General features: G+C 38.9%; 2 protein-coding genes across 7 annotated transcripts in view; one reads left to right on the forward strand and one right to left on the reverse strand.

Moving 5' to 3' along the window:
- Positions 1–12,515, forward strand: part of fpgs (folylpolyglutamate synthase) — a 41,610-nt gene extending 29,095 nt beyond the window's left edge. For 2 of the 4 annotated variants that reach the window (XM_043720385.2, XM_087998329.1), the window contains exons 13-16: positions 825–877; positions 2,172–2,250; positions 5,514–5,595; positions 6,984–12,515. In XM_043720385.2, coding sequence (XP_043576320.2) covers positions 825–877; positions 2,172–2,250; positions 5,514–5,595; positions 6,984–7,411 — 642 coding nt within the window. In that variant the 3' untranslated portion in view covers positions 7,412–12,515. The remainder of the gene's footprint in view (positions 1–824; positions 878–2,171; positions 2,251–5,513; positions 5,596–6,983) is intronic. The other 2 variants (XM_043720386.2, XM_087998328.1) reach the window with 2 other exon arrangements.
- Positions 12,516–18,324: 5,809 nt separating this feature from the next.
- LOC122564914 (transforming growth factor beta receptor type 3-like) overlaps positions 18,325–27,992 on the reverse strand; it is a 125,335-nt gene continuing 115,667 nt past the window's right edge. For all 3 annotated transcript variants that reach the window (XM_043720382.2, XM_043720379.2, XM_043720380.2), the window contains 2 exons: positions 23,672–23,785; positions 18,325–22,296 (listed from right to left, as the gene is read on the reverse strand). In XM_043720382.2, the coding sequence (XP_043576317.1) occupies positions 22,178–22,296; positions 23,672–23,785 (233 nt within the window). In that variant the 3' untranslated portion in view covers positions 18,325–22,177. The remainder of the gene's footprint in view (positions 22,297–23,671; positions 23,786–27,992) is intronic.

Genomic DNA, 27,992 nt, shown 5'->3' on the forward strand with positions numbered 1-27,992 from the left:
GAGGGGGCAGCATTAATGCAATAGTGTGGATGTGAATTGCTGGGGAAGGAAAGGGTATGGATAGTCCAAATTAAGTGATCAGAATCTTAGAATGGCAGAACAATGGTGTATCCAACTGCCAAACTGGAAAGAACCAATGGTCCCACTGGAGTTGGGGGAGGGGAGAGAGGGCATGGTAACAAGAGAATGCAACAAGTAGAGCTAAAAGAAATGGAAGAAATGGGAGTGAGTTTACAATCTGAGGGTGTTGAACTCAAAATTAAGTCCAGAAGATTGTAAAAGGCCTAGTCTGAAGATGAGATGTTTCTCCAGGTTGCACTGTGATTCACTGGAGCATTGTAACATGCTGAGGGCAGAGAAATGGGCATCTGAACAGGTTGCTGTTAAAATGACTGTACAGGTTCCAGCATCTCTAGTAATTTGCTCCTACTGGTGAATAACAATCTGGTTTATTGACAGAGGGATAAAGTTACAGAAGAAGATATATGCTTTTATAGAAGGGTTTCCCATTGTGACTGCAAACCTGAAAGAGTGGAGTGGTGAGTGACAGATTTGAGTGCAGCACGGAGTGGAACTCTTTAATTGGCAGTGTTTTTAACTAATAAGCGCAGTGCTTTGCATTAGGCTTTTAAGGATAAGATTCAAATGTACAAGATGAGGTGATTTAAAGGAGCTTCTCAACTGTTAGTACTTGGTTAGAGCTTGCAGCAGTACTTGGTGCCTCAGAGCACACAACCCAAAGGTTTTGCCACTAGGGGTTGTGACCCACAGTTTGGGAAGCAGTATTCTTGGGGCGTGAGCATTGACTCTGGTTTTGTTTTCAGGCCTGTGTCAAATGGTTTCAGGAACATTCGCTGAAAGAAGCAAAAGCTGTGGGGTGAGTGTCTGCAATGTTTTCAAGGATCAAGGCTATACTGTAATACTGTGCCTAAGCAATTTACATCTATAAGGTATCCTCAACAGAGCAGCTTCTCCCATCTCTATCTGCACAAGTACATGAAAGCATGGCCTGGCATCAATCTGGTCTTTGATAACTTAATGAATCTTACCTTGGGCAGCAGTTCGATGATAAAATGACCTATGTACTTTCAATTGTTGAGGTTGGGGCTGAAGTTTGCAGGGTTGGGAAATGGAGTTGGATGAGGGAAGAAACATCAGCCAAGATTCTTGTTTCTATAGGGAGAGACTGAATAGGCCTCATTTCCCTGGAGCATTGAGGCTGATGGGTGACCTTCATAGAGATTTATAAAATTATGAAGAGCATGGATAAGGTGCATAGCCAAGGTGTTTTATTTTATTATTTTGCAGGGTATGGGAGTCCGAAGAGGGCATAGGTTTAAGGTGATAAGGGAAAAATATAAATGGGACCTAAGGGGCAAAATTTTCACGCAGAGGGTGGAATGTGTATGGAATGAGCTGCCAGGGGAAGTGGTGGAGGCTGGTACAATTGCAAAATTTAATAGGCGGCTAGATGGGTATATGAATAGGAATAGTTGAGAGGGACATGGGCCAAATACTGGCAATTGGGACTAGATTTGGATGAATTGGACCAAAAGGTCTGTATCCATGCTGTGGAGCTCCATGACGTTTCAACCTAATCAAGTCAAACTTCCTATTGTGGTTATTCTAATAGCAGAGCATTCTATGTAACACAGAATATTCTAGTTACACGGTTTAAACCATTTTTTAAAGTACTGATCTTGCACTTATTGTGGTGTTTGCAGTCAGGAAAGAGGTTTGGGCAAAATGTCAGGTAGCAATCTGGATCGGTGTATTTAAGATTCAAAAGTGAACCTTACAAAGTGAATGGCTGTATTAATTGTTTAAGTAGCCTGATCTTTTTTTCTTTTCAGTGTACTAGTGCACCTTTGCTTACACCAATCTGGAAAGGTTCAGCCCCATATAAATCATCTGGCTGAGATGAAGGGTAAGGTAATAGGTTTCACAAACCAGAAATAGGAGAAGGGTGTGGTTAATTTGAATAATGAACAGATACTGTAGGAAGGAAGGTGTCAATGAGGAGACACAGCCCAGAGGGCATGGGGGTAAATGGAGAGGGAGAGACAAAAGGGAGAGAAGACATTCTAATGAGTTAGGTCAGGGATCAGAACCTATTAGCATGAAGTTGATGTCTTGGTGACTTGATTATTGAGCTGATCTTTCTTTTCCAGCAGAGGACCCGTGGTGCGGGTACTACTGTTCAATACAACAGGGGACCGTGATGCTGCTGCACTACTGAAGCTGCTCATGGTAAAAATGGGCTTCACCATAAGATCTGTGGAGATTTGGGGAAACTGATCTGCTTGTTTAATCTAGTGGGGGATGGTAGTGTTCTAATGAAGGTACTTGTTCACTTTGTAAGATTTTGGTCTTTGGAGTCATAGCTACCCAAGTTGGGCAGTTAAGTATATGTAAGTAATTTTAAAGATTGAATATTTTTTTTTTAATGAACAAGGATGCTGGAAATCAGAAATGAAAAGAGAAATTGCTGGAAAAACTCAGCAGGTCTGGCAGCATCTGTGGAACGAAAGCCAAATTAATGTTTTTGGTTCAGTGACCCTTCAGAACTGCAGTTACTCTCCATTATTTAAATTAGTTGCATCCACATTCTGTTTATTTCAAATCATTATGTCCCCACATTCCTAAACCTACCACAGAAGCCCAAAACTGCAGATTGGAGTAAAACTATTTATGTAAATTGGAAATTTACCCCCCCCCCCCCCGGTTCCGGAAGATTTACCTATAACATGTTTCGGCTGCAGTGAACTGAGGAACACAATTCTGCGGATACGGGGGTGGCCCTGTATTTAATTTGGATGGATTATTTCTGTTAAAGTTGATGTCATAAAGGATCTGCGATGTTTAAATTGTTGCTCTGCCCAGAACAGTAGACAGTCAGATATTCCGTATATTCTAGATTGCATAAGAATGACAATCCAAGATAGTAGTAATGTTAAGTTGCCAGTTCCATTAATCCTTTTATCTTTGATTTCTCCATGTTTCCATTTCAGTGTATTTAACTTTCTTAAAGTAGAGAAGCTAGCAGCGTAGACAAACACTGGGACCTAATTCCTCTGTCACAGGATTTTAAAAATCTGCTTGAAGGATGTTTGTTGCTGGCTGGCTGGCATTTATTGCCAATCCCTAGTTGCCCTTGAAAAGGGATGGTGAGCTTCCTTGAACTACTGCAGCCCATGTGCTGAAGGTGGACTCACAATGCCCTTAGGGAGGAAATTTCATGATTTTGACGCAGCAACAGTGAAGAAATGGCGATACATTTCAAGTCAGGACGGTGATTGGCTTGGAGGGGAATTTGCAAATGGTGGTGTTCCCATTTATCTGCTGCCCTATCCTTCTAGATGTGTTTCGTAGATGTTGGCTAGGAATCTTTAGTGAATTTCTGCTGTGCAAATTATAGATAATATACACTGTTGATACTGAATTGATGATGGAGGGACTGGATGTGTGGCTTGTGGAAGTGGTGCCAGTCAAGCGGGCTGCTTTGACTTAGATGTTATCAAGCTTATTGTGCCTGAGCTGCCAGGCAGGTAGGAGTAACCATTACATTCCTGATGTTTGCCTTGTGAATTGTGGCTGGCTTTGGGGAGTCAGGAGGGGTGTTACTCTGTATTCCTTGCCTTTGACCTGTTCATGTAGCCACCATATTGATATGGCGAGTCCAGTTGAGTATCTGGTCAATGGTAACACTCAGGATCTGGATAGTGGTGAATTCAATGATGGGAATATCAAGAGACCATAGCTAGATTGCCTTTTATTGGAGATGATCATTGCCTGGCATTTGTGTGGCATGAATGTTACCTGCCACATGTCAGCCCAAGCCTGGGTACTGTCTAGAATCTGTTGTATTTGAATATTGACTGCTTCAGTGTCTGAGGAATTGCAAATGGTGCTGAACATTGTGAAATTATCTGCAAATTTTGCCACTTCTGACTGATGAAGGGAATTGATGTATTGTTCTACTGCTGTTGATGGCCCGCAGTGCCTCATAAGTCTGGGCATCCAGTCTTGAGTTGCCAGATATGTTCTAAGTCTGTCCCATTTAGTTTGGTGATAGTGCCACACAATATGATGAAGGGTTTTCTCAAAGTAAAGGTTGGACCTTGTCTCCACAAGGATTGGTGATACTGTCATGGACAGATGCATCTGCAGCCAGCAGATTGGTAAGGGTGAGGTCAAGTATGTTTTTTCCTCTCTTGTTGGTTTCCCGACCGCCTGCCACAGACTCAGTCGAGCAGCTATACTCTTTAGTACCCAACCATCTTGATCAGTAGTGCTGCTGCCAAGCCACTCTTGGTGGTAGATGTACTTTTTGAGTATCTTTTAATCCCTTGCCACCCTCAGTGTTTCCTCCAAGTTCAACATGGAGGAGTGCTGATTCATGATTTGAGGAGGAAGAGTGCATGTTAATCAGCAGGAAATTTCCTTGCCCATGTTTAAGCTTAAGCTATGAGATCCAGAGTCACTATTGAGGATTTCCAGGGCAAATCCTTCACCTCTACTGGACATATCCAAAGATGGTGATGTTGGTATCTGGGACATTGTGTGTAAGATATGATTCTCTGAGTGTGACTATGTCATGGTGTTGCTTGACTACTCTGTGAGACAGCTCTCCCAATTTTGGTACTAGCCTGAGATGTCAGTAAAGAAGGCTTTGTAGGGTTGACAGGGCTATTTCTGTTGTTGACTTTTCAGGAGTCAAGGTTAATGCCAGGATGTCCATCTGGTTTCATTTCTTTGTTGAGATTTTACAGCAGTTGATCCAATGAGTGGCATGCTAGACAATATCAAGTGTAATCGAGAGTCAACCACATTTCTGTGGCTCTGGAATCACTTTTAGGTCAGACTTGGCAAGGATGGCAGATTTCCTTCCCTGAAGGTCATTGGTAAGCCAGATGGGTTTTTCCAACAATCAACTGGTCAAATTCATGGTCATTAGTAGATTTTTGATTTCCAAATTTTAAAAAAATTTGAATTCAAATTCCACCATCAGCCATGGAGAGATTCAAACCCAGAACATTAGCTGAGTTTCTGGATCATACCACCAGGCATTTGTCTATTGATGCTATAGCCTGCTTTTGGTTCCTACAATGGCTTGATGCCTCCTTTCTCATATAAAATGGTGTAATCTAGCACAGGTTCATTACATGAAGGAGTAGGAGGGAGGAAAAATGAGTTGGCTTAAGAAAGTGTTTAGTCACAAAAGGGAAGGAATTTGAGAAGTATCTTAAGTCAGGGAAGGAAAAGCTTTTCAATAGAGAATGCAAGTTAGTGAGTTAAAGTGGAATACTTCAAATTTAATCACCTGCCTTCACCCTGACTGACCATCCGAAGCAGTGAGCAGATGGTTAAGTTTGAAAAATTGTTGGTAGTTGATCTAACAGATAAAGGTAACCAAAATTAGTACGTGATGCAGGCAGACTGAAATGGGGACAGAAAGATGAGGTGATCTTGTCTACAGCCAACAAAAAAACCTGATGTTTTTTTTCTTTTAGCCTTGTCAGTTTGATTTTGCTGTCTTTTGCCCCAATCTCTTGGACATGGCACAGAATCTGAATGCTAGCAAGTGTGGTCTTGGTAAGTTGCTCCTTTTTAAAATGTGGATTCCAAAGAGCTGAAACCTTTTAGTGACTGTATTGAATGTTATGGATAAGTTGCCTCTTTTTGGATATATTGAGCAAAACAAACTAAGTCTGATGGAAAAACTTACAGTACTTGGAAACATTGCCCATCTGTCTGAGAGAATCAGTGCAAGGTGTTATGCTGGCACAGAGAGACAGCTGACTCAATTTTTCAACAGAATGTAATTCACCTTGGTTGAGTAACAAATTGATTAGTGATAGCTAATCAATAATAGCCTTTGTCCCCATGATCCCTGGCAGTATTGCAGATGATGAGCAAAAACTGAAAAAAATGTAATTGCGATGATCATTCTCACAAACTTATGCTGCGGGGCAATCTTAATTGAAATGTTCAAAATTGCAAGTTTGCTAACCGTTAAATACATAAGGATTTCCACTGTCTGGCAAGTCAGTGACAAGGTACTGTTACCATTCAGGATTAGTAACAAATATAGTATAGATAACATTTAAGAGGGAGTAAGATAAATACACAAGGAAGAAGGGAATGGAATGACTGCAGTGGCTGAAGAAAGTGGTTGAATAATGACAGTAAAATGCTGGTGGGATTCAATGAAGAAGTGTGAGGAGACTTGTGTGGGCCGTATGCACAAACATAGATGCCTTTGGTTGAATGGTGTGGTTCTGTGTTGTAAACATGATGAAAGTAAAATATCTGCAATTTCACATTAAGCAGAGGGTAGCCAATGAGGGAAATCAGAAATCTTTAATGTTTGTAGTTTGAGGTTTGTGTTGAAGGGACTTTTTTGGGTCTGGGACAGTGTAGAGAAGTGATTCTCAAATGTTTTCAGTCAGGCTGTAAATTATTACTGATAAATTTGGTTACAGATAGGAAGAAAAGCTACAAGCGTTTTCATTTCATTTTATTTGATTTGAAATGCTACCATTAGCTTTGGTTACCTTTTTGAATCCAGGTATGCATTTTTAATAATAGGTACAGCCTATTGGTTTGGCTTACTTTGTAGAACCCCCAATTCCGATCTATGCATTGTGGACTCAGACAATACTTGATTCGAGCATGTTATCTAGGTCAACACCACTATTGAAATAGTGTTAGATTAGATATGAAACTGAAATTCTATCTGCTCAGGTAACTTGGGTGCACAGTAAACCTCCTGTGACCTCATTGTAAGGGCAGGAATTTTCCTCTGAATCTAAATCACCATCAAAGTAAAAATAACTAGTCAGTCATCACAATGCAACACTGCATTTAACCTGTACCTCTAGGACTGTCTGCATCTTGTTTGCCAACTCTAGCATCTTTCATATAGATGAGCACAAAAAAATTGTGATCTAGGTTTAACATGCAACGTTTTGTTTTCTCAGATCAGAAAAATTACACTGTCTCTCTGGAGAACATGCTCAGCCGTTGCCTTGATAACCATCGTGCCTGGTGTAAACTTACAGAGGTGAAGCATGATAATTTATGGAACTTAACAGGCAGTACCCTAGAAGGCTCCACCACATTTGTTACGAGAGGTGGTTTGGATGAGGAAATGCTACTGTTACGTGGTCCAGAGTGTGAGCACATAACCACTCGTGCACTCGTCTTCCCTTGCATCAACAATGGCTTGCAGTGGATAACGCAAGGACGTGATTCTGACCTCCAGCCTTCACTGGCCAAACCACCTAATGTACATCCAGCAGGAGTTGCTGCACTGAAGGAGGCTTCAAGCATACAGATCCTGATCACAGGAAGCCTGCACCTTGTAGGCGGGTGCCTAAAACTTCTTGACCAGTCGTTATCTCAGTGATTTTTTTTTTAGACTTTGCTCTAAGGACCTAATATGGAGGAAGTGTTGACTAGGGGGATCTGTTTCTATGTCTGTTGTACTGGACATTATTCAGATACAAAGTATTTTGATATAAAAGAGCTAACACTAAGGCAGAGGCGATGATATTGACAGTTTGGAATCTCATTTCACCAGAAAGTACTTAGCAGCCATGGGATAATCTCAAATCATAGCTTTCTCTTGCAGGTTTGTGTGTGAAGCATAGACCAGGCTTTTATGTCTAATGGCATATATTAGTTAAATTTTTGCATATGAAATATTTAAAAGAAAAGGTCTTGCATTTTATGGGTCTTAAAAACTGGAAAATAAACTTGGTGCAAAATAGTAGAGTAGTTCATTCCTGTTGTCACTGATGTGACTGAGAATAGTTGCACAATACTTGACATAACTCACCCTCTGATTTTTCTTTTTATTCTGGGAAGTGCATAATTTCTTGGAGATTCGCAGTGGCATTCAAATGTTTGTGTGGGGGAGATGGAACACTTTATGACTTCATGATTTTCCAGCTGGGCCTGCCTTTTCAGCTTTTCAATTGAATGGCTTCAGAATAAACTAGAAATAAAGAACAGGGATTTGGAAAAAAAAGCACAGTCAGTGAAACAGTCACCCAGATAATTTGTAAAGAAAGATGATTGCTACTAATTATAGTTATGAATTGCAAACCAAAAGTCCAGGATGATTTTTAATTCATAAGCCTACAGTATAGTTCATGTAAAAGTAGGAGTTGGTTCACTGCTAGATATGGTTCAGTGCAGAAAGCAGTGGGCAGGAGATATCCGTTTTTCCTGGTTGTCAAATAGGTAGAGGCTCCCTCAACAGCCCACTTAGGGTAGGAGAATAGTCAACCTACTGCGAGAATGCTTGCAGACACCCAGTGCCCCTTAGATAGCACCATTCCAAACCTGTGACCTCTATCATTTAGATGAATAAGAGCAGCAGATACATGGAAGTACCGTAACTTGAGAATTCTTCTCCATACTATACTGATTTGAAACTGTAATCGCTGCTCCTTCAATGTTGTGTGGACGCACTTACCCTACCATGGACTGTGGCATTTCAAGAAGGTCCCTCACCATCATTTACAGGTGGACAATGAGTGCTGGCTTGGCCAGCGAGGCTTACATATCTTGGAAAAATTAAGGAAGTCTTCCGTAGCACAACGAAGAGGCATTCAATGTAGTTTAATGTCGAAATAAATCTTTATTCCCTTTATACTCGGTGCTCTTATACACACTATCACGAAATTATACATGACCTGTAAATCTCCCATGTTTTTGAATTGATTAATCTATACGCAAAGCTTGGTAAGACCATCTAAGGTGAAGCAGAGGACTGGGAGGTTGCAAGTTAATTTTGTCTTGTACATTTTATCAGATTCACCTGTGGAGTACATGATATAATCTTTTAACTCCTAGTTCAAACCCATCCGTTCACAAGGTAGTCTTCCTTATCCAGAGGTTCCAAGCCTGCTGTTATTGGGATGTGATCCTGTTCCCGCTATCACATGATAATGAAGAACATGCAAAGACCAACTGCTGCATTCAACATGTTCTATGTAATGATGATGCCTCGTGTATAATGGTAAAGTCACAATCTATTCAAATGGATCAATATAATCTCTTTGGGGAGGGTAATTAAAAACCAAGACAGTTGGAAGTAAATATATTTCTCATCACTGTGGTTACATTCCTAGCATTTTGCAGTGGTGAGTGATCATGTGAACAAAATGTAGTTTGGCTAGATGTCTGTATGTGCAATTCTAGGGCATGGTGTGTTTCAGTTAAGATTTGCTACAAAGTAGCATTGCTGGGAGCCTGATGTAAATTATCTCTTAGATTTTTAACTGCTAATCTTGCAGAGCATCATCATCTAAGATTTGCATGTACTTAGCCACAAACTCTGAGACAGCATGCTGCCAGACAATCTGTATACTGATCATGTTCTTTCTTTTGCATTGGTGATAAAATATAGTATTGTATACTTTAACTAAAGATCCTCTGCTTCAGAAAACTAAGGATGCTGTCTTAAAAACAGGAATGTAAGCTTAGTGCAAAATAGTGGAGTGATTCATTCCTGTTGTCACTGCTACGACTGAGATCAGTTGCACATGAATACTTGAGATAACTTGCCCTCTGATTTTTCTTTTTATTCTGGGAAGTGGATTATTTCTGGTAAATACACAGTGGCAATCGGATATCAGTGTGTAGGGGAGTTGGAACATTTCTGTATGCATTGTGAGATTGTCCAGATGGGCCTGCCTTTTCAGTTGAATGGTTTCAAAATAAACAGTAATAAAAACGAACAGGGATGTGGAGAAAAAAAGCAAAATCAGTGAAACAGCCACCTAGATAATTTGTAAAGAAATTCTGTAAACTGCTAATCTTAATTTACTAAATTCACACCAGGGAAATTAATCCTCAATTGGTCAAGGTGTTGCCATGCTGCAGCAGCAGGGATTGACTATCTCCATAGCCCTTTCCTCATTGGGGAAGAATGTTGCTACTATGTGTGAACATGTTCCTTTCGGTCTACAAAGACCTTGAGAGTAATGATTTAATAAGTATTGTCAAATAGCTGAATCATGTCAAGTTGGACATACTTCTGAGTTTTACAGGATTGGGAAAATGCTTGATAAAATGCATGCTGTGGACAGCCCATGGTCATCAATCATTCAGTACTGGTTTGAATTTAAGATTGACAGTGAACAGTTCCTACAGTACCTTCATTGCCAACCATGCTGTAGAAATTATTGTTCCCCTCTGAATTTGGTTTTCTTTTGTTTCAATCTGAGTAACTATAAGACAAAAAGCTTTGACGACTTGTCTCTATTTAGCACTGTTTAAGTTCTGTATTATTGTGAATATATTTCAGTTTTGTCATGGTTTGGTTTGGTTTCTCCTTCTGATTACAGTAAGCATTTGCAAGCTCCGTCACTAATTCTTTATCATGCAGTAGGCTCGTAATCATCACACTGTCAGCATGGGAGTTCACCAAGCAAAGATGTATGTCCTTTCCATAAAGACTAGGAAGGTAGGAGATATCTAGCAGAGGTTCTGCTATTCTTTTCTTAGCAATCAGCTGTAAAGTAGCCTTGAGTTGGGTCTTAGACTAGTGTTTTGAGAGTAATGGCATGAATGGAATCGTTATTTAAACTTAAAAACTTAGAGCTTATGAACTGATTTCTGAAATAAGTGGCTGGATACTGTAACCATATTAGACTGGATAAAACCTTTGGTTGTCGCTGCCTGCAGATGAAAGATATTATTTCTCAAAACAGGCAGCTTTAGTAAGTCATCCTAAACAGTGACTGTTCAACAATAACAGGAAATTATTTAAGAGCAACTGTCAAATGCTCAATTATATCGTGGAAAAATATCATTTTACTGTGTACTTAATTAGATGTACAACTGCTGCAAACAATCTGATGCATTAACTGTTTGAGTGCTCTTAAGCTATGAAGGAAACATTATTGTGAGGCTTAGTTCCCTATATTCTCACTTAGTATTAATATCCAATTGCAAACTTTGCCACAATTTTCTATATACCTTGCACCTTAACAAGGAAAATAATACCTCGTACATGAAACATTGTTTTTCTTTGTAATATGAACTGTTGACAACATGAAAATAATGGGGAACTGCATCAGTATTTTTGCATTCTGTTATGGACCAAAAACATTTTAAGAAGGTAGCCCAGACCCTAACTTTTCTAGTTGTTTTAGGCAGACATAAGGTGGATAACCAGGAGGGATGCAGCTGGTCAAACCACTTGGCTTCAAGTCAAACAATTTATTTACACACCACCGAATGAAACGGAAACAAAAGAAAACAGAAATTAGAATAACAATAATTTAATAACCTGAGTGACACGATATCCCCTGCGACTTAACAAAGAGCTGATATGATTTCCTGCAACATCTCATAAATACACCTCATGGCAAAAAGGTAAACTCAAACACAGGAGTGAGAGATGGCAGGGAGAATGAGCCAGGGATTATTTGCTGAAGCATGGAACCTCTTTCCACTGCAGCAGCTTCTGTGGGTTTCCAGCTAAAACTAAACCAAACCAGAAAAATCTGGAAGTGGCCGCTCCCCTTTCATAGAACAACTAGTAACCCTAAAAAAGCATTTTCCAAGATTGTTGCCTTGGGCAGTATCTGTTAGCCATTAGCAATAACCCCAAGACCCAGACAAATTGAAACCTCAGCCTTTTACAACCCCTCTTAAAAAAACAAGGATAACATAACTTTGTTAAAGGATCAGCATTTCACATTTACATGTGAAATGACAATTTTATGTACAAAGCTGGTTCATGAGTACGTGTGGGATCTGTTGCTGTTACTTGGATTTTATACTTGGAAAATCACAAAACGTTGTGCCATAAAAAATGAATAACCAACAGCCAAAGCCTGTTAATGGAGACAGGTGATTTAGACACTAGAAACATCTGCACTGTCCCAATGTGCACACAAGGCTGTCACTCATGTTTTGATACTTAAGAATCCTGCTATGAAAGCAACGTTAAGTAGATATTTTCAGTAACCCCAGAGTTCTCTTCCAATGATTTGAATTGACTGATGCCACTGATAAGTTAATGACAATATATGTATTATCTGGGTGGCTCTAAGATGCAAATTGAATAATTAACATGGAAAATAGGGAGGGTATGGTGGTGGAAAAAAAAAATTAGGGTTGAGTATAGGAATTTTTAAATTAATATTTACTACTTTTGTAGTTTTCCTCTCATTGTTTGTATTTCTTAATTTTCAATTTGGAACAATGGCAACAACTTATTCAAGGAAATTAATTTCTGCACAGCATTTTTTAAAATGATATTTGTTTAATTTATTTTTGCTTTAAGTATTAACTGAAATTTCTACTAACATCCAAGTGAATCAACAAGTTTACTGCCTTGTATTGGTAACTTGAAATGATGATTGTAATGTAATTGGTTTAAATTATTTCAAACTAAATGAAAAGTGAAATTTATTGCAAAGTTTTTATTTTGCTGTAAATCATGCTGTTTTACTGTTGTGAAATATGCAATAAATGACTTTTTCATGTTGCTTTAATGTAGAATAGTACATGTCTTTTGAGTTGAGCAATTGTTAATCAATTATGGTCCTGAATTTCTTTTCATCTTCAGTACTTGGCAACTTTAATGGACATCTCTTCCAAGGCTACTTTTATCACTTGCTTAGCTGCGACACCTTTTTTTAGATTGGATTAGATTACTTACAGTGTATAAACGCCCTTCGGCCCAACAAGTCCCCACCGAAGCGCGACGCATTCCCCTACATTTACCTCTTCACCTAACACTACGGGCAATTTAGCATGGCCAATTCACCTGACCTGCACATTTTTGGACTGTGGGAGGAAACTGGAGCACCTGGAGAAAACCCACGCCGACATGGGAGAATGTGTAAACTCCACACAGTCAGTCGCCTGAGGTGGGAATTGAACCCAGTCTCTGGCACTGTGAGGCAGCAGTGCTAACCACTGTGCCACCCACAATTACCTGATGCTATTATATTCCTTTTCAAGGATCGCTACCTTGTTGCAAAGGAGGGGCTCAGGTATTGATAGCCATGCTGGCAGGAGTTCTGAACCCATAATGGTAAGATTGAAAGGCCAGCACAAGACTGGCAGCTTTTTTACGGGCCAGTTCTATCTCCCCGAAACACCTGCCAAATGTGGTTGGAGATGCAACTTTAGAATCAGGCAAGGACATACTGAAGCTGTGACAAGTGACATGCAGTTTCCTAAGTGTACAATCATAATTGTTAGCAAATGATTACTAATGATGGTGGCTGCAATTAGGAGTGACATAAAAGCAAGTTGCTATCTGAAGACACAGCTGTACCTTTTCTGCCTGAATCGGGCAAAAGCGTGGCAATTGTTAACTTTGACAAATTCACCCTCCTCACCAAAGAAAAATTTATATGCTATTTCAAACTTTGACCTTTTTCTAGATTTCTGCTGAAATTTAACACAAACCCCAAATGCGGCTCAAAGCTAGTTTGCATGTATGTCTGTACTCTGAGTCCTATCCTGTCAACATTCAGGATAACTCTGGAGAAGGTGCAGCATTTCTCTGGTATACCTCTATGCCATTCGAGGAGCAGCAACAGCTGGTCACAGCCCAGGCCATCTCCAACTAATGAAGATTACTGACCTGGGTTGACATTTGAGAAAGAAGTAAGGTTAATTCCATAACTTGCTAGTGTCCACACACTTTCACAGCCACTTGTTAAAATCCCATCCTGTCTTGTAAACACAGCTTGGTTTCAATGTTATAATGTTCTCTGTTTTCTAAATCATCAAACTGCTTGAGATGAAGGAAATTGTTCATTCAGTACTGCAACAAAATTTTGGGAGGCAAAAAACATTATTTCCAGCCTTTACCACAAATGCCTCACCTTAATAATTTATTGAAACTAAACATTGGTGTTGTATTTTAGTTTTGATGAGGTTCTGATTATCAATATTTTTACCTCCCCAGCTGCTGAAACTCTCATGGATTTATCATTGATTTGATCAGGATTACTGCAACTACTAGACAAACTAAGCAGAAACAAAATTTGGTTGGTTAAAGGGTGGCAAAAATTGAATAAGCTGTTCATAAGATTAGAGTCATAGAAATGTACAGCACGGAAACAGATCCTTTGGACCAACTCATCCGTGCCAACCAAATATCCTAACCTAATCTAGTCCCATTTGACAGCACTTGGCCTATATCCCTCAAATCTTTCCTATAGGTATACCCATCCAGGTGCTTTTCAAATGTTGTAATTGTACTAGCTTCCACCACTTCCTATGGCAGTTTATTTCATACATGCACCATCCTCTGCATGAAAAAGTTGCCACTTAGGTCTCTTTTAAAATCTTTCCTCTCTCACCCTCTAGTTCTGGACACTCCCACTCCTGGAAAAATATCTTGTCTATTTACCCTAACCATGTCCCTCATGATTTAATAAACCTCTATTAAGGTTACCCTTCAGATTCTGACACGACAGGGGAAATAGCCCCAGCCTATTAAACTTCTCCCCATAGCTGAAATTCTCCAACTCTTGCACCATCCTTGTGAATCTTTTCTGAACCCTTTCAAGTTTCACAACATCCTTCCGATAGGAAAGAGACCAGACTTGCACACATTATTCCAAAAGTGGCCTAACCAATGTCCTGTACAGCTGCAACTTGACTTCTCAACTCTTATCCTCAATGTTCTGTCCAATAAAGGAATGCATACTAAACGTTTTCTTCACTAGCACTTTTATCTGTGACTCCATTTTCAAGGAACTATGACTCTGCACTCCAAGGTCTCTGATCAGCAACACTCCCCAGCACCTTACCATTAAGTGTATAAGTCCTACTCTGATGTGCCTTTCCAAAATGCAGCATCTCACATTTATCTGAATTAAACTCCATCTGCCACTCCTCAGTCCATTGGCCCACCTGATCAAGATCCCATTGTACTATGAGGTAAGCAAACTTGAGGTTGGAATGGTGTTTTGCTATTGATACCCAAATCTCATATATGAATGTGTATTGTTACTGCAGTCTTTTAAAACAGCGAATGTTTGTGACAGTTTTGTAATTGTGTACATCTACATACCTACTCAAACTGAACTCTCAACTATCAATGAGAGCTACATTAAATTAATTTTGTGTATAAATCATCTGGTAACTATGGCAGAAACACTATTACATTGCTGAGCCATATCACTCATTATAGTGTAACTTCCTGTGAGACACATAAGAATGTGCTTTATCCTCATGTAAAATGCCTAATTATGCAGAACTTTTCATACTTCTGCAAAATGTACAATTTGTAGTTAAGTGGATGGACAAAAGGCTGAAGATTTGTCTTGGTCAACTCTCACCCTTGATAATGACATTCTCATTCATAGGCAAAATATTAATTACTAGTACAATGACAAAGCTGGGCCTTAGGAACTTCAAATCTGTCGTGAATAGGGGCCTATTTAAACAAGGTTTGTAGCTCAGGTTGAGGTTTAGGGTGTAGGTTTGCTCGCTGAGCTGTAGGTTTGATATCCAGACATTTTATTACCTGGCTAGGTAACATCAGTGGCGACCTCCAAGTGAAGCGAAGCTGTTGTCTCCTGCTTTCTATTTATATCTTTCTCCTGGATGGGGTTCCTGGGGTTTGTGGTGATGTCACGTCCTGTTCGTTTTCTGAGGGGTTGATAGATGGTATCTAGATCTGTGTGTGTTTGTTTATGGCGTTGTGGTTGGAGTGCCAGGCCTCTAGGAATTCTCTGGCATGTCTTTGCTTAGCCTGTCCCAGGATAGATGTGTTGTCCCAGTCGAAATGGTGGTTTTTTTCATCCGTGTGTAGGGCTACGAGGGAGAGAGGGTCGTGTCTTTTTGTGGATAGCTGGTGTTAGTGTATCCTCGTGGCTAACTTTCTTCCTGTTTGTCCTACGTAGTGTTTGTGGCAGTCCTTGCATGGAATTTTGTAGATGACGTTGGTTTTGTCCATGGGTTGTACTGCGTCTTTTAAGTTTGTTAGTTTTTGTTTGAGAGTGTTGGTGGGTTTGTGTGCTACTAGGATTCCGAGAGGTCTTAGTGGTCTGGCTGTCATTTCTGAAACTTCTTTGATGTATGATAAGGTGGTTAGGGTTTCTGGCTGTGTTTGGTCTGCTTGTCGTGGTTTGTTCTTGAGGAATCTGCGCACTGTATTTTTTGAGTATCCGTCTTCTTGAATACGTTGTATAGGTGGTTCTCCTCTGTTTTCCGAAGTTCGTCTGTGCTGCAGTGTGTGGTGGCTCATTGGAATAGTGTTCTGATACAGCTTCGTTTGTGTGTGTTAGGATGGTTGCTGGTGTAGTTAAGTATTTGGTCAGTGTTTGTCGGTTTTCTGTATACGCAGGTAACTCTCTCTCCCTCGTAGCCCTACGCAGGAATCCTGGTAGCACACAAACCCACCAACACTCTCAAAACAAAAACTAACAAACTTAAAAGACGCAGTACAACCCATGGACAAAACCAACGTCATCTACAAAATTCCATGCAAGGACTGCCACAAACACTACGTAGGACAAACAGGAAGAAAGTTAGTCACGAGGATACACGAACACCAGCTAGCCACAAAAAGACACGACCCTCTCTCCCTCGTAGCCCTACACACGGAAGAAAAAAACCACCATTTCGACTGGGACAGGATAGGCAAAGACATGCCAGAGAATTTCTAGAGGCCTGGCACTCCAACCACAACGCCATAAACAAACACATTGATCTAGATACCATCTATCAACCCCTCAGAAAACGAACAGGACGTGACATCACCACAAACCCCAGGAACCCCATCCAGAACAAAGATATAAATAGAAAGCAGGAGACAACAGTTTTGCTTCACTTGGAGGTCGCCACTGATGATGTTACCTAGCCAGGTAATGAAACGTCTGGATATCAAACCTACAGCTCAGCGAGCAAACCTATACCCTAGGCCTATTTAAAAACTGATCAAGGCAAGCAATTGTTTTGAAATCACTTACCTTGATCAAAGTAATTTTAAAATTTTATGTAGCTTCAACTTGTCCCTCTTCCTTCATCAAACCAAGGGTTTTTTTTATCCATTTTGTCCATATGTCCCACACGTTACAAAACATCAAAAGACCAAGATTATTACATTAGCAATTTTTTTCACCTGCCATACCTACTCTTCACCATTCATTTCCCACTATCCACAATTTGGTACTTGACTTGTGTAAAGATAACATGAGAAATGCAAGTACAGCACAGGAACAGGTTCTTTGGCCCACCAAGCTTGCACTGACAGATGACACCTTTTCTGAACTATTAATCTTTTGCCTCCATGTGGTCTATATCCCTCTACTCCCTGCCTATTCAATTTGTTTGTGGACTGAAGTGGGTATAGAACATTTTTGAAACCCAAGGATGTCTGGAGGGTTACTGCAATGACCTGACAACAGTTATTGTAAACAGTGTTCACACAGCTACAGTTCCAGCAGTGTGGTTTACAAACAAGCTGCTGTCAAAAGGTTGTATACAAATAGAATCTCAGTTACCTTACAACAGGTTACTAGTTCACAGACCAAAAACAAAGATATTCTGCCTGCCAAACACCATGTGATTGGTTCTCAACTCCTGAACAGTTTGGGGCCCTAGTTTTCCAGCCTGGAAGTTCTTGCTGTCTTGTGCAGTTAACAGCTACTTTCAGCCTGGAGAAATTCCTCCAGCATTACTGTAAGCCATGACTCATAAGTCAGAGAATTGTTATAAGTGTGAAACAGTCCCCTGTGTCTACTGTGAAAATAGCTGAAAGAAGACAACTTGAGAAGCAATATTCTGATTAGCATAAGAACCATCTCAGCAGATCTGTAAACTGAGATAATTGAACTGCTTTTGTTTTCTCTGTCCAGAACATTTTTTTTCCCATGTGTGCATGTACATGCAAGGGGATCAGAGTTTAATAAGTAGTTTTATGCTGACCATCATAATTGTTTTTCCTGTAGCTAGGATCTATGTACTTACAATAAGTAGAAACCTGGTTTAAGGGATATGGGGAGATTGTGAGTAAGTGGTCTTGAAATGCCCATCAGCCATGACTGAATGGCAGAGTGGACTCAATGGGCTAAATGGCCATACTTCAACTCCTACGGTTTTATGTCTCATTCACCTAGGTCTGAAAGTCAGGTAAGTTGGGGAATTCAACTTATTTTTAAAAGTCTTTAACTTTTGTGACAACCTTAGAAATAACAAGGCTTGAGATCCAATGTACTAACTCAGTGAGGCATGACACATGCATAACACGTGGCAAACTTATTCAAACTATAATTCAGATTCGAACATTTGGTGTACTTGATCTTCAGCAAAACACTTTCCATTCAGTTCCAGTTTTCAATGTTTTAATAATGGTTTACATGATTAATTGTTTTGATTATGAATAACCACAATAAACTTTATAATACTGACAATAATATACATATCTCATACAAGACATACAGGTCAATAAATGTCTTCTTCGAAGACATTAAAAGCATTCGTAATTTAAGAAAATACATACAGAAATAGAATCAGAACTTCCATAAAACTACACAATTTATAGAAGAACAAGAACATTTAAGATTTTTTCTGCAAGGAGTACTATAGCTTGAATGAATACTCTGGCAAATGAAGATGCTGTAAGTCAACACATCCTCTGGTAAAAAGTACATCCTTCAACATACTCCATTTTCAAATTTTTAATCTATTTAGTTGACAAACATGCAAATTAGAAGTATTTTAATAAAAATTTTAGATGACAGGGTAACATTTGCTATTCCCCTGGGGGAAACAAAAAATCAATATATTTTTGATTAACAAAATCAAAATTGATTTGAATATTTTGCTCAAAGGCACAAATCTTTAAATTTTTGCAAAGATACAAAGCTAACACTACAATCTTTCAGGATTCTCAGTGATTAAGAAAACTAAGTATTCAATAATGTTACTTTTTGTACAACCATTAGGGATCATGATAAATTGCTTTGACATTTCACCCATTTATCGAGGGAAATATGATTTCTGCTTCCAAATTGCAGACAACTGCAATTACCAGCAATGTAAATGTAGTTTTAAAAGTTCAATTTAACGTTAAAACTTTTTAAAAATACCACATTTTAAAATTAAAGGAAAAAACTCAACATAGACAAAAATATTGTGAAACAGCCTTCCTTTTACTAGGATGCCCTCTGGATATAGATAACAACTGCTGTTTGTTCCCCAGCAATGTGGAGAACCTAATGCTTTAGAAGTATTTAGAGACTTGATAGGGTAGCTATGCTTGGTTGTGGGACAGCCCACAAATGCAGCTAATTAAAACAGTAGTTACTGCACAGACAAATCAGGAGAACCTTCTTTATCCAAAGACTGGTAAGAATGTGGCTTTCCCAGATTGTTAGTTCAGGAAAATAGTATTTTGTATTTAAGGAAAAACTAGGTAAGCACACAGGAGAAATGATAATAATTAAGGGTGGGTGGGGGTTTGTGCCTGCTAACTGGCCTAATTCTGTAGTGTAAGTTTTATGTAAAATAGGTTTCACATTCAGTCACTTAAAGGACAAAGTAGAAACTTGCAATACACATGTAGGTACATTATAAAATTTAGTAGGAATATTGAAGTGTGATGAAGTTCAAATAACATGCATAACTCAACATTTTTAAATAATAAAATAGCGAGATTGAGAGATCAAATTTGTTTGAATAGCAGGTAACCCAAAAGAAGATCACCAGTATTCAAGAAAGGTTGACGAAAGTGACATCAACACAAAGTGGAGAACTAATAGGTAATAGGCGAGTTGTTTTTCTCAACTTTAAAGCTGCATTAAAGTTCAATTAAGAATTAAGCTGAATTAAGAGTTCTAGCTTCTTGAAGAAGAGACTAGATAGGCTGTAGTTGTTTTCCTTAGACCAGCCAAGATTGAAATGAGACTGGATTAAAGTACAAAATTATGAAAGGCATACATTAGATAGAAATAATTTTTGGAATATTACGTGCAATTCTGGTCACCCTCCAATCGGAAGGATTTTGTGAACCTTGAAAGGGTTCAGAAAAGATTTATGAAGATGTTGCTATGGTTGGAGGATTTGAGCGATAGGAGAGGCTAAAGAGGCTGGAGCCGTTTTCCCTGGAGTATCGAAGGCTGATGGGTGACCTTAGAGGTTTATAAGATCATGAGGGGCATGGATAGTGTAAACAGGCAAGATCTTTTCCCTGGGCTGGGGGAGTTCAGAACTTGAGGTCATAGGTTTAGGGTGAGATGGGAAAAATTTAAAAGGGACATAAGGGGTAATTTTTTCAGGCAAAGGGTGGTGTGTGTATAGAATGAGCTGCCAGAGGGAGTGGTGGAGGCTGGTACAATTACACCATGTAGGCATCTGGATGGGTATATGAATAGGAAAGGTTTATGTTCGTTTCGGATATCTGGTCTGCAATGGACAAGCTGGACCAAAGGGTCAGTTTCTGTGCAATATATCTCTGACTGTAATTAGAAGAGAAGTCAGTGATCAAGGCTCATAGATTTAAAGTAAGGGGAGGAGATTTAGAGGGATTTTGAAGAATAACATTCTCTTCTTGGCCCCCAATCCTCCCAAGGATAGTGTATGTAGAACCCACTACCTGAAAGGGTGGTAGAAATAAGAACCCTCACATCTTGAGATTTAGCTGGACAACTGAAATGCTAATAGAATACAAGGCTTTTGGCTAAATGCCGGGAAATGGGATTGAATTGGTGCTTGAAGACCAGCATGGACACAATGGTCCAAGGGGTTTTTTTCCATGCTGATTTACTTTATGACTTAAGACCTTAAAACCGTAGAGTGTTTGGGAAACAGAAATGATTTAAAAAGATAACAGGTTACTCAAATCATAACTGCGCTGTATTCTTCTATATAACTGTATCAATAGGCTTTATAATACATTGATAAGATTAATTTCTTATCATACTTAGATTGAACCATACAGTTCTCTTCCTTTTAGAAGGCATTTTAAATATACTTGTTCCAAAACTGGAAATATATCAGACAAACCTACTGATACCATAAAAACACAGCCTATTGGAAGGGTCGGCTGTAGTGGTGACATCTAAGAGCACTAGTAATCAAGGTAAAAGAATTTAACCAATATTTCAAAGGGAGAAAAGGGACAGTTGAAGTTTCAGCTGGAATTCTGAACATATACTTCTGAATGAGAGTAAACAAATCAGGCTTTTTCGTTTTGTTCTCATAATAGGGTTCCTGGCAGTAATAGTTCAATAATTCTGTAGTTAGAAGCTCTATTCATGACGTGCATTTACATAAAAGGCACATGTAAAAATCTGTAAAAGTGGTTTACTTTTTCTTGGTTCCCCATAACATGCCTTAATTGTTACTTAGTTCATCATGATCTTCAATTCTCCCTTTTTAAGAAGAATGTTACTACTAGTGACACTGCAGTTTGTGTGCAGGGTGCAAACTTTTCCATTAGCTATATTCAGTTGATATCTCGATAAAATTGTCACAATTGTGTTTTTAGTCTCCTATTGGGGAAGTGTACTGAAATGGGCATGGGACAAAGATGTAAGCCACAAAAACAGCAGCCTAGTTCTCTCAAGTGAAGTCCTGTCAAAGTCGGTTGGTCACAGTTCCAATTGTGGAATCACCCTTTAAGTCATAATTTCTCAACTTCTTGTTTTGGCTAGTATGGCTGCATTCCACATAGGAGTGAATACTGTCACCCACTGTTGACAAAGCACACCCGTATAGTTACATTATCATCATCTCTCATGAGAGAAAGAGTGAAAAAGTTATTAAACCCTTGCATACAATATTAAACTAGTACTTAAATATTAAAAATACACTAATACCTGAATATTCATGGCTTATTCCAGCCTTATCTTCAAACAATAGTCATAAAACAATTAGACGTTTATCCTTGTAATTTAAGGCATCACCTGTGTCGTAGTCACTGATAATGTTATTCTCTAGATGCTTGGCAACTTTTAGGCAGAGTTGCTACTGGAGTTGCAGTTGGTAAACTGGAATGCCACCAAACATGTCTCTCTTTAAAAATGGGTTTCTTTTTGCAGCTGTTAAATCACTTTCAAAGATGTTTTACCATTGAATTCACCATAGGTTATTCAGAGCATTTTGCAAAAAAAAGGTAGTTGCTATATAACAACATACTTTAACTAGTCAGTGTTGTTGAAAGCATTGTAGATGATGGCTATGCAACGCTGCTTGTAGAACATGGGGTACTTTGAGTGCTACTAATGCTGTGATTGGTGCTGCTGTTCTCAGATGTAGGTGGATTAGCGAAAACAGGCTGCTGCTTTTCAGAAAGACCTACAAAGTAGAAATAGGCAAACTAGTAATCAAACTTTTACCAGCATGACTATGTGTCATAGACCTCATACATATTTACAGTGTTTCCTTACTCATCTCCATAAAAGTTGCGACCAGTGCTAATTTAACCTAACATTCATTCATTCATACATACAAACACACACTTACTAGTAAGCTTAGTAAAGACTAGAATTGATTTTGCAGCTTGGTTTAGACTTAAAACCTAGCTACTGGAGTAAACCTAGCCAACTTCATATTGAGCTGATTATGCATAATTTAGTGAAGTGAGCTAAAATTTTGTTTTAAATGTAATCATCCACCTAACAACACTGTCTTGCACAATAAGTTAGCCTTGGGTGAAAAGGGAAACAGGCAATAAAGTAATGTTTAATTGAAATTTAAAGGGATGTGCCTCAAAGGTACTAACAGTTTTAAAATATAACTTTCAGACAGATTGAACAATGTATGGTTTTAAAAAAATGTAAATGGAAGGAAACCCAGTCTGGAAACACAAACTGGAATCTGGGCAGAAAAGTGATGGACCCTCCAGTCCCAGTAACATTCTGGTAAATCTTTTCTGAACATTCTCCAATTTAATAATATCCTCCTTATAGGGCGACCAAAAACTGTACACTGCACTGTACATAGAGCTCCAAAAGTGGCCTCAACAACGTCCTCAGAAAGACAACACCGAGAACTTCCAAATTCCTGATGTAGATCTCTGATGAGTGGCATGCCAATTAGTGATTCAAGCTAATTGTCACCATCCAATTAAGGATGGTGCACATGGGCTGAAGAGCCAACTGGATTCCTTCCAGCAGTGATACATCTGAGACAAGAGCTGCTAATGTAGATAGGAGAGAACGAATGTGCCTCCAATTATAGATAAGCTATGATCACTTTTTTGAAATATACTGCCTACAACTGACAGGCCAGCCTCATGGAAGGGGTAACCCTCCACAGAGCAGCTTGAGCTGCAGCTTAGTTGGCTATATTGTAACAACTGGGGATTTAAAGTCTACTGGAGCTTTCACCTTCCAGTCTGCCATTAGGAGGTGGCCTTCTCTGATTGGCCATCACAGGGAGCCCAGGACAGGATAATATTTATCTTTATTTGCAACCTGTTGCTTGTAGGCAGTGGCTTTTCAGATCCATTCTCTTTGAAAATATTCCACCAAATCAGCTTTCCAGTCAGTAGTGGGAAATTCCAAGCCTATCTGCCACCAATGCTGCTCCAGCAGCTTTTGAAAATCTGGCTTTTAGTTTCTGAAAATCAGAGATGGAATGTAGCAAACTAGAAGCAAAAACTACAGGTAAAAAGGTCAAATTATCAGTTTGTGTAGTATTAGTAATAAATTATGAAGTTGGTACTCACGCGTGTGTGAATAGATATACCACAGAGCTGCAATCAGTAATGCTCCGATGACAAATGCACCAAATGCAATTCCTAAAGCAGCTGACATTCCCAGTCCCTGGAACACGGGAAGTTCTAAAACATAACAATGGCTCAATTAGAATCAGGTTACAAAATTTAAATTACAGGCTAAAGTAAAATATTCTTGTCTTCTAAACAGCAACATACACATTAAATTCAAAATGTTAAGTAGAAAGTACACTATTGGTTTTAGGAAACTAGGTTTGCAAAAATATCCATATTACTGCAAAATAGCTTTCTTTACAGCATATAACTGTTTTAACTCATCAAAAGAATTTTTTCAGCATTAACATTTCAAACATGAGCTATTTTAAAATAAGACCATTAGATGTGGTAGCAGAAGTAGAGCATTTGGCCCATCCAGATTGTCTGATTCTCAACTCCAATTCCCTGTCTTTTACCCGTAACCCTTTAATTTCTTACTGATTAAATATTTGACTATTCTAACTTTAAGTATATTTAACAACCCAGCCTCTACACCCCTCTGCTGCAAAGAATTATACAAATTTATACCCTCAGAAGACATTCTTCATCTCTGTCCTAACCAGCTGACTTTGAGATTATGTCCTTTGATCTTGGACTACCACAAGAGGAAAAATTCTCTCGATATTTACCCTGTAAAACCCCCTAAGAATCTTTTATGTTCCAATAAAAGTCACTCCTCATTTTGCTGAAGTGCAATAAGTACAAGCTAAATTTATTTAATCTCTCTTCACAAGAAAACTCCTCCATATCTAGGATCAGCCTAGTGAAACTTCTCTCAACTGTCCCCAATGCCAATACATCCTTCCTCAGTTAAGGAGTCCAAAGTCGTTCACAGAACAATACTTATCTATTTGTATACTCTATTCCCTTGGAAATAAAGGCCAACATTTCATTTACCTTTCCTATTATCTGTTAAACGTGTATGCTAATTTTGAGATTCATGCATGAGGACTCCCAAATCCCTCTACAGCTTTCTCCATTCAAACAATATTTAGCTCCTCTATTCTTCCTTCCAAAGTGCATAACCTCACATTTTCCCATATTATAGTCCCTGTGCCAAGTTTTTCCCCACTCACAATCTCTCCAAATCCCTCTGTGGTAGACCCTTTGTTTCATCCTCACCACTTGCCTTCCCACCTATTTTGTATCATCCACAAATTTAGCAATAGTATATTTATTTACCTTATTCAAGTCATTAACATATATTGCAAACAACTATGGGTCCAGTATTGATCCTTCTAGTACTCCACTAGTTACAGTTTGTCATCATAAAATTGCCCTTATCCTACCTCTCTGTTTACTAGTTAGCCAATTCTCTAACCTCACTTGTAGTCATCAAATTATGGCTCGAGAAATGAAAGAATTTTAATATTTAAATTAGAACAACATATTTCCAGAGGGATATTAAGTTTTGGTGGCTTGAGTGAATGTGCGTGCGCTATTCTGGCCCCAAAGCCAACATATGACATTACAAAATTTATCAAACTACATGAAACTGTGAAAAAAGGATATGGGGATTATTGTATGCAATTAACCTGCAACTGTCCATAGCAATACAGTCAACATATTACAATAGTAAGCCAGTAGTCAATACATGATTGCTGTGTGCATCCAGTGCTAATTACTCTATTCACTCGTTGCCACATCAGCATAGCTGTTCATTATTGAAAAAGGCTAGTGCACCCCTCAAAAGGGAAGATGCAGTGTGATGATAAAGAGTCCTATGTAAACTAAATTGTATAACACTTAGTGGAAAACTGGGCATGCGAACAAGTGCACCCAAATTTTCTGATGCTGCATTAGAAGGCATGGTACAAGAGACAGAGAAAGAGTAACTCCTAAGTTCAGAAGGCAGTGGATGGAAGTAGCAGTGCAGGTCAACGACAAGAACATTAATGCAGTACAGGAAGTAGCTTAATGCACTAACACTATTTATCAAAGTGAGTGAGTTAAGTATTCAAAGGGTATATCTCATCCAATCTAAGCCCAGTGCCATCTGGAGTGAAGGCCTGGCACAGGCTGAAGGCTAGGTGCCAGTGTGGACTGGGTTGGAAAGACCATTGTTCTGAACTTATTATTTCTCTATTTTCTAATTTATTCTTACAATCGGCAATGTTGGACTTTTAATTTTTTTTTAGTTTTTATTCCTAAGAACTTGTACCGAAGATTCTGTACCTGGGTATCTTGGTACCTAAGGTGTTACTGTGAGTGATGACTTGTAAACTTTTCACTGTACTCATTTCAGTACATATGACCAAGGTAATTCAATTCAATTAAACACCAGCTTCATCAATTGTTCAATTCACTGTGACACTATTATCTACCTAGTAAAAATATTTAATAGTAAACACTATCACAGGCTATAACTCACTTCTAGTCACAGAACTGTTGCAAATTTCAATCCATATCTTTCAATCACCAGGGGCTATTTAACCTTGACAGCCTCATCATATTGTAGGATGCAATACATTTCATTCTTTTGTTTTTGCAGACTGCGGCATCAGCAAGAAACTGCAGGAAAATCTGTACTTTTTAAACTCCCATGGAAGAGATAGTACTGGGCCTGGCAGCTTGGGAAAGGATGTTGATGAACTTGACAACATGCTGCAATGCAGGAATGAATGATGTAGGTTTCTGCATTCTTAATCCTCCTTCCCCCGTCCCATTTTACTGTCTCACAACTGCAGATACTGCAGGCACACAAAATCGTACTCCACACCCCCCCCCCCATAATGTAATCCTTTAAATATTTTCATATTAGACACCCAAGAACTAGAAACTGAGGCAGAGCAAGACAACAATGAATATGTATATCATCCACTCGATCTTATGCACACAGCTCAGAGACAAACACCAAGCATCCTTTATAAGAACAACTTGTATTTATTTCTTCAGTACTTTTGACATTGCAAAATGTGTTGAGATGCATCTCAGAAATGTTTAACAGCAAGTCACATTGTAACAAATTATCAAAAGCTTGGTAGAAAAGTTAAGTTTTAATGGTGGGAGAGTAAGTTTTGAAGAGGGCATAAGTTACAAAAGAGATATAAATAGTTTAAATGAGTAGGCAAAGATCTGGCAAAAAGAGTCTAATGAAAGAAAAGTGAGAAACTGTCCATTTTGTCAGGACGAATAAGAAAGAAGCATACTATCTAAATAGTAAGATGCAGTGATCTGGGTGTCCCATCTGATAAATTGCAAGAGACCATCAAGGAGGTACACAGCAAGTAATTTGGAAAGTTGATAAAATGCTATAGTTTGTTGCAAAGGAAATTGAGTACAAAAGGCAGAAGATTACGCTTCAACTATACAGGACACCACTAAATCACATCTAAGTAGGAACAGCAGTAGGCTGTTTACTCCCTTGAGTCTGCACCACCACTCTAAAAGCTAATGACTGATTTGGCCCTCCTCATTCCACTTTTCTGCCCTGTCCCCATAACCTTCGATTTCCCCACTGATCAAGAGTATATCTGCCTTAGCCTTAAATATACACAAATACTCTGCTCCCACAGGTCTCTACAAAGGGTTCAAAAGACTCAATCCTCAGAGGAGAAATTTCTCATCTCAGTCTTAAATTGGTGCCCTTTTATTCTGAGGCTATCCCATCCAGTCCTGGACTCTTCCATAAGGGAAAACTTCCTCTCAGCATTTACTCTATTAAGCCCGTGAGGAATCCTATAAATTTTCATGAGATTATCTCTCATCCTTCTAAATTCTAATGAGTACAGTACCAAACTGTTTAACTGTGTACAGTAATGATCTCTTTATTTAAGGAAGGATGCAAATGCAGAGAAAGTTTACTAGACTTATACCTGTAAATGGGCAGGTTATGAGAAATGGTAAGCAAAGCCTGTATCAATTGGAGTTTAGAAGAGTAAGAAGCGACTTGACTGAGGGACCTTGACAAAGTGCATGTAGAAGGGATGTTTCTAGTGGAGAATCTAGAAATTGGACTATTAAGGTTAACCTCTTTAACATAAACAGAATTTTTGTCTCAGAGTTGAATCTTTGAGCTCAAAGAGCAGTTGAAGAAGTGTCTTTGAATGTTTTGAAAGCAGAGGTTGATAGAATTTTGATAAGCAAGAGTTTAAAAAGGTATTAAGGATGGACAAAGCATGGAGTAATCAGACCAGCCACGATCTTATTGAAGGGCAGACCGGACTCTAGAGACCAAGTTGTGTACTTCTCTTAATCAAATGTTCATATGTCTTAGAGAGATGTAAAGGGGCTTAGTGACAGTAAGGCCTTCAATGGCACAGCCATTAAAAGCAGG

The sequence above is a fragment of the Chiloscyllium plagiosum genome, unplaced genomic scaffold (genome assembly GCF_037043375.1).
Source record: "Chiloscyllium plagiosum isolate Xiang-an unplaced genomic scaffold, Cpla_swu_hap1 HiC_scaffold_21, whole genome shotgun sequence".
NCBI lineage: Eukaryota > Metazoa > Chordata > Chondrichthyes > Orectolobiformes > Hemiscylliidae > Chiloscyllium > Chiloscyllium plagiosum.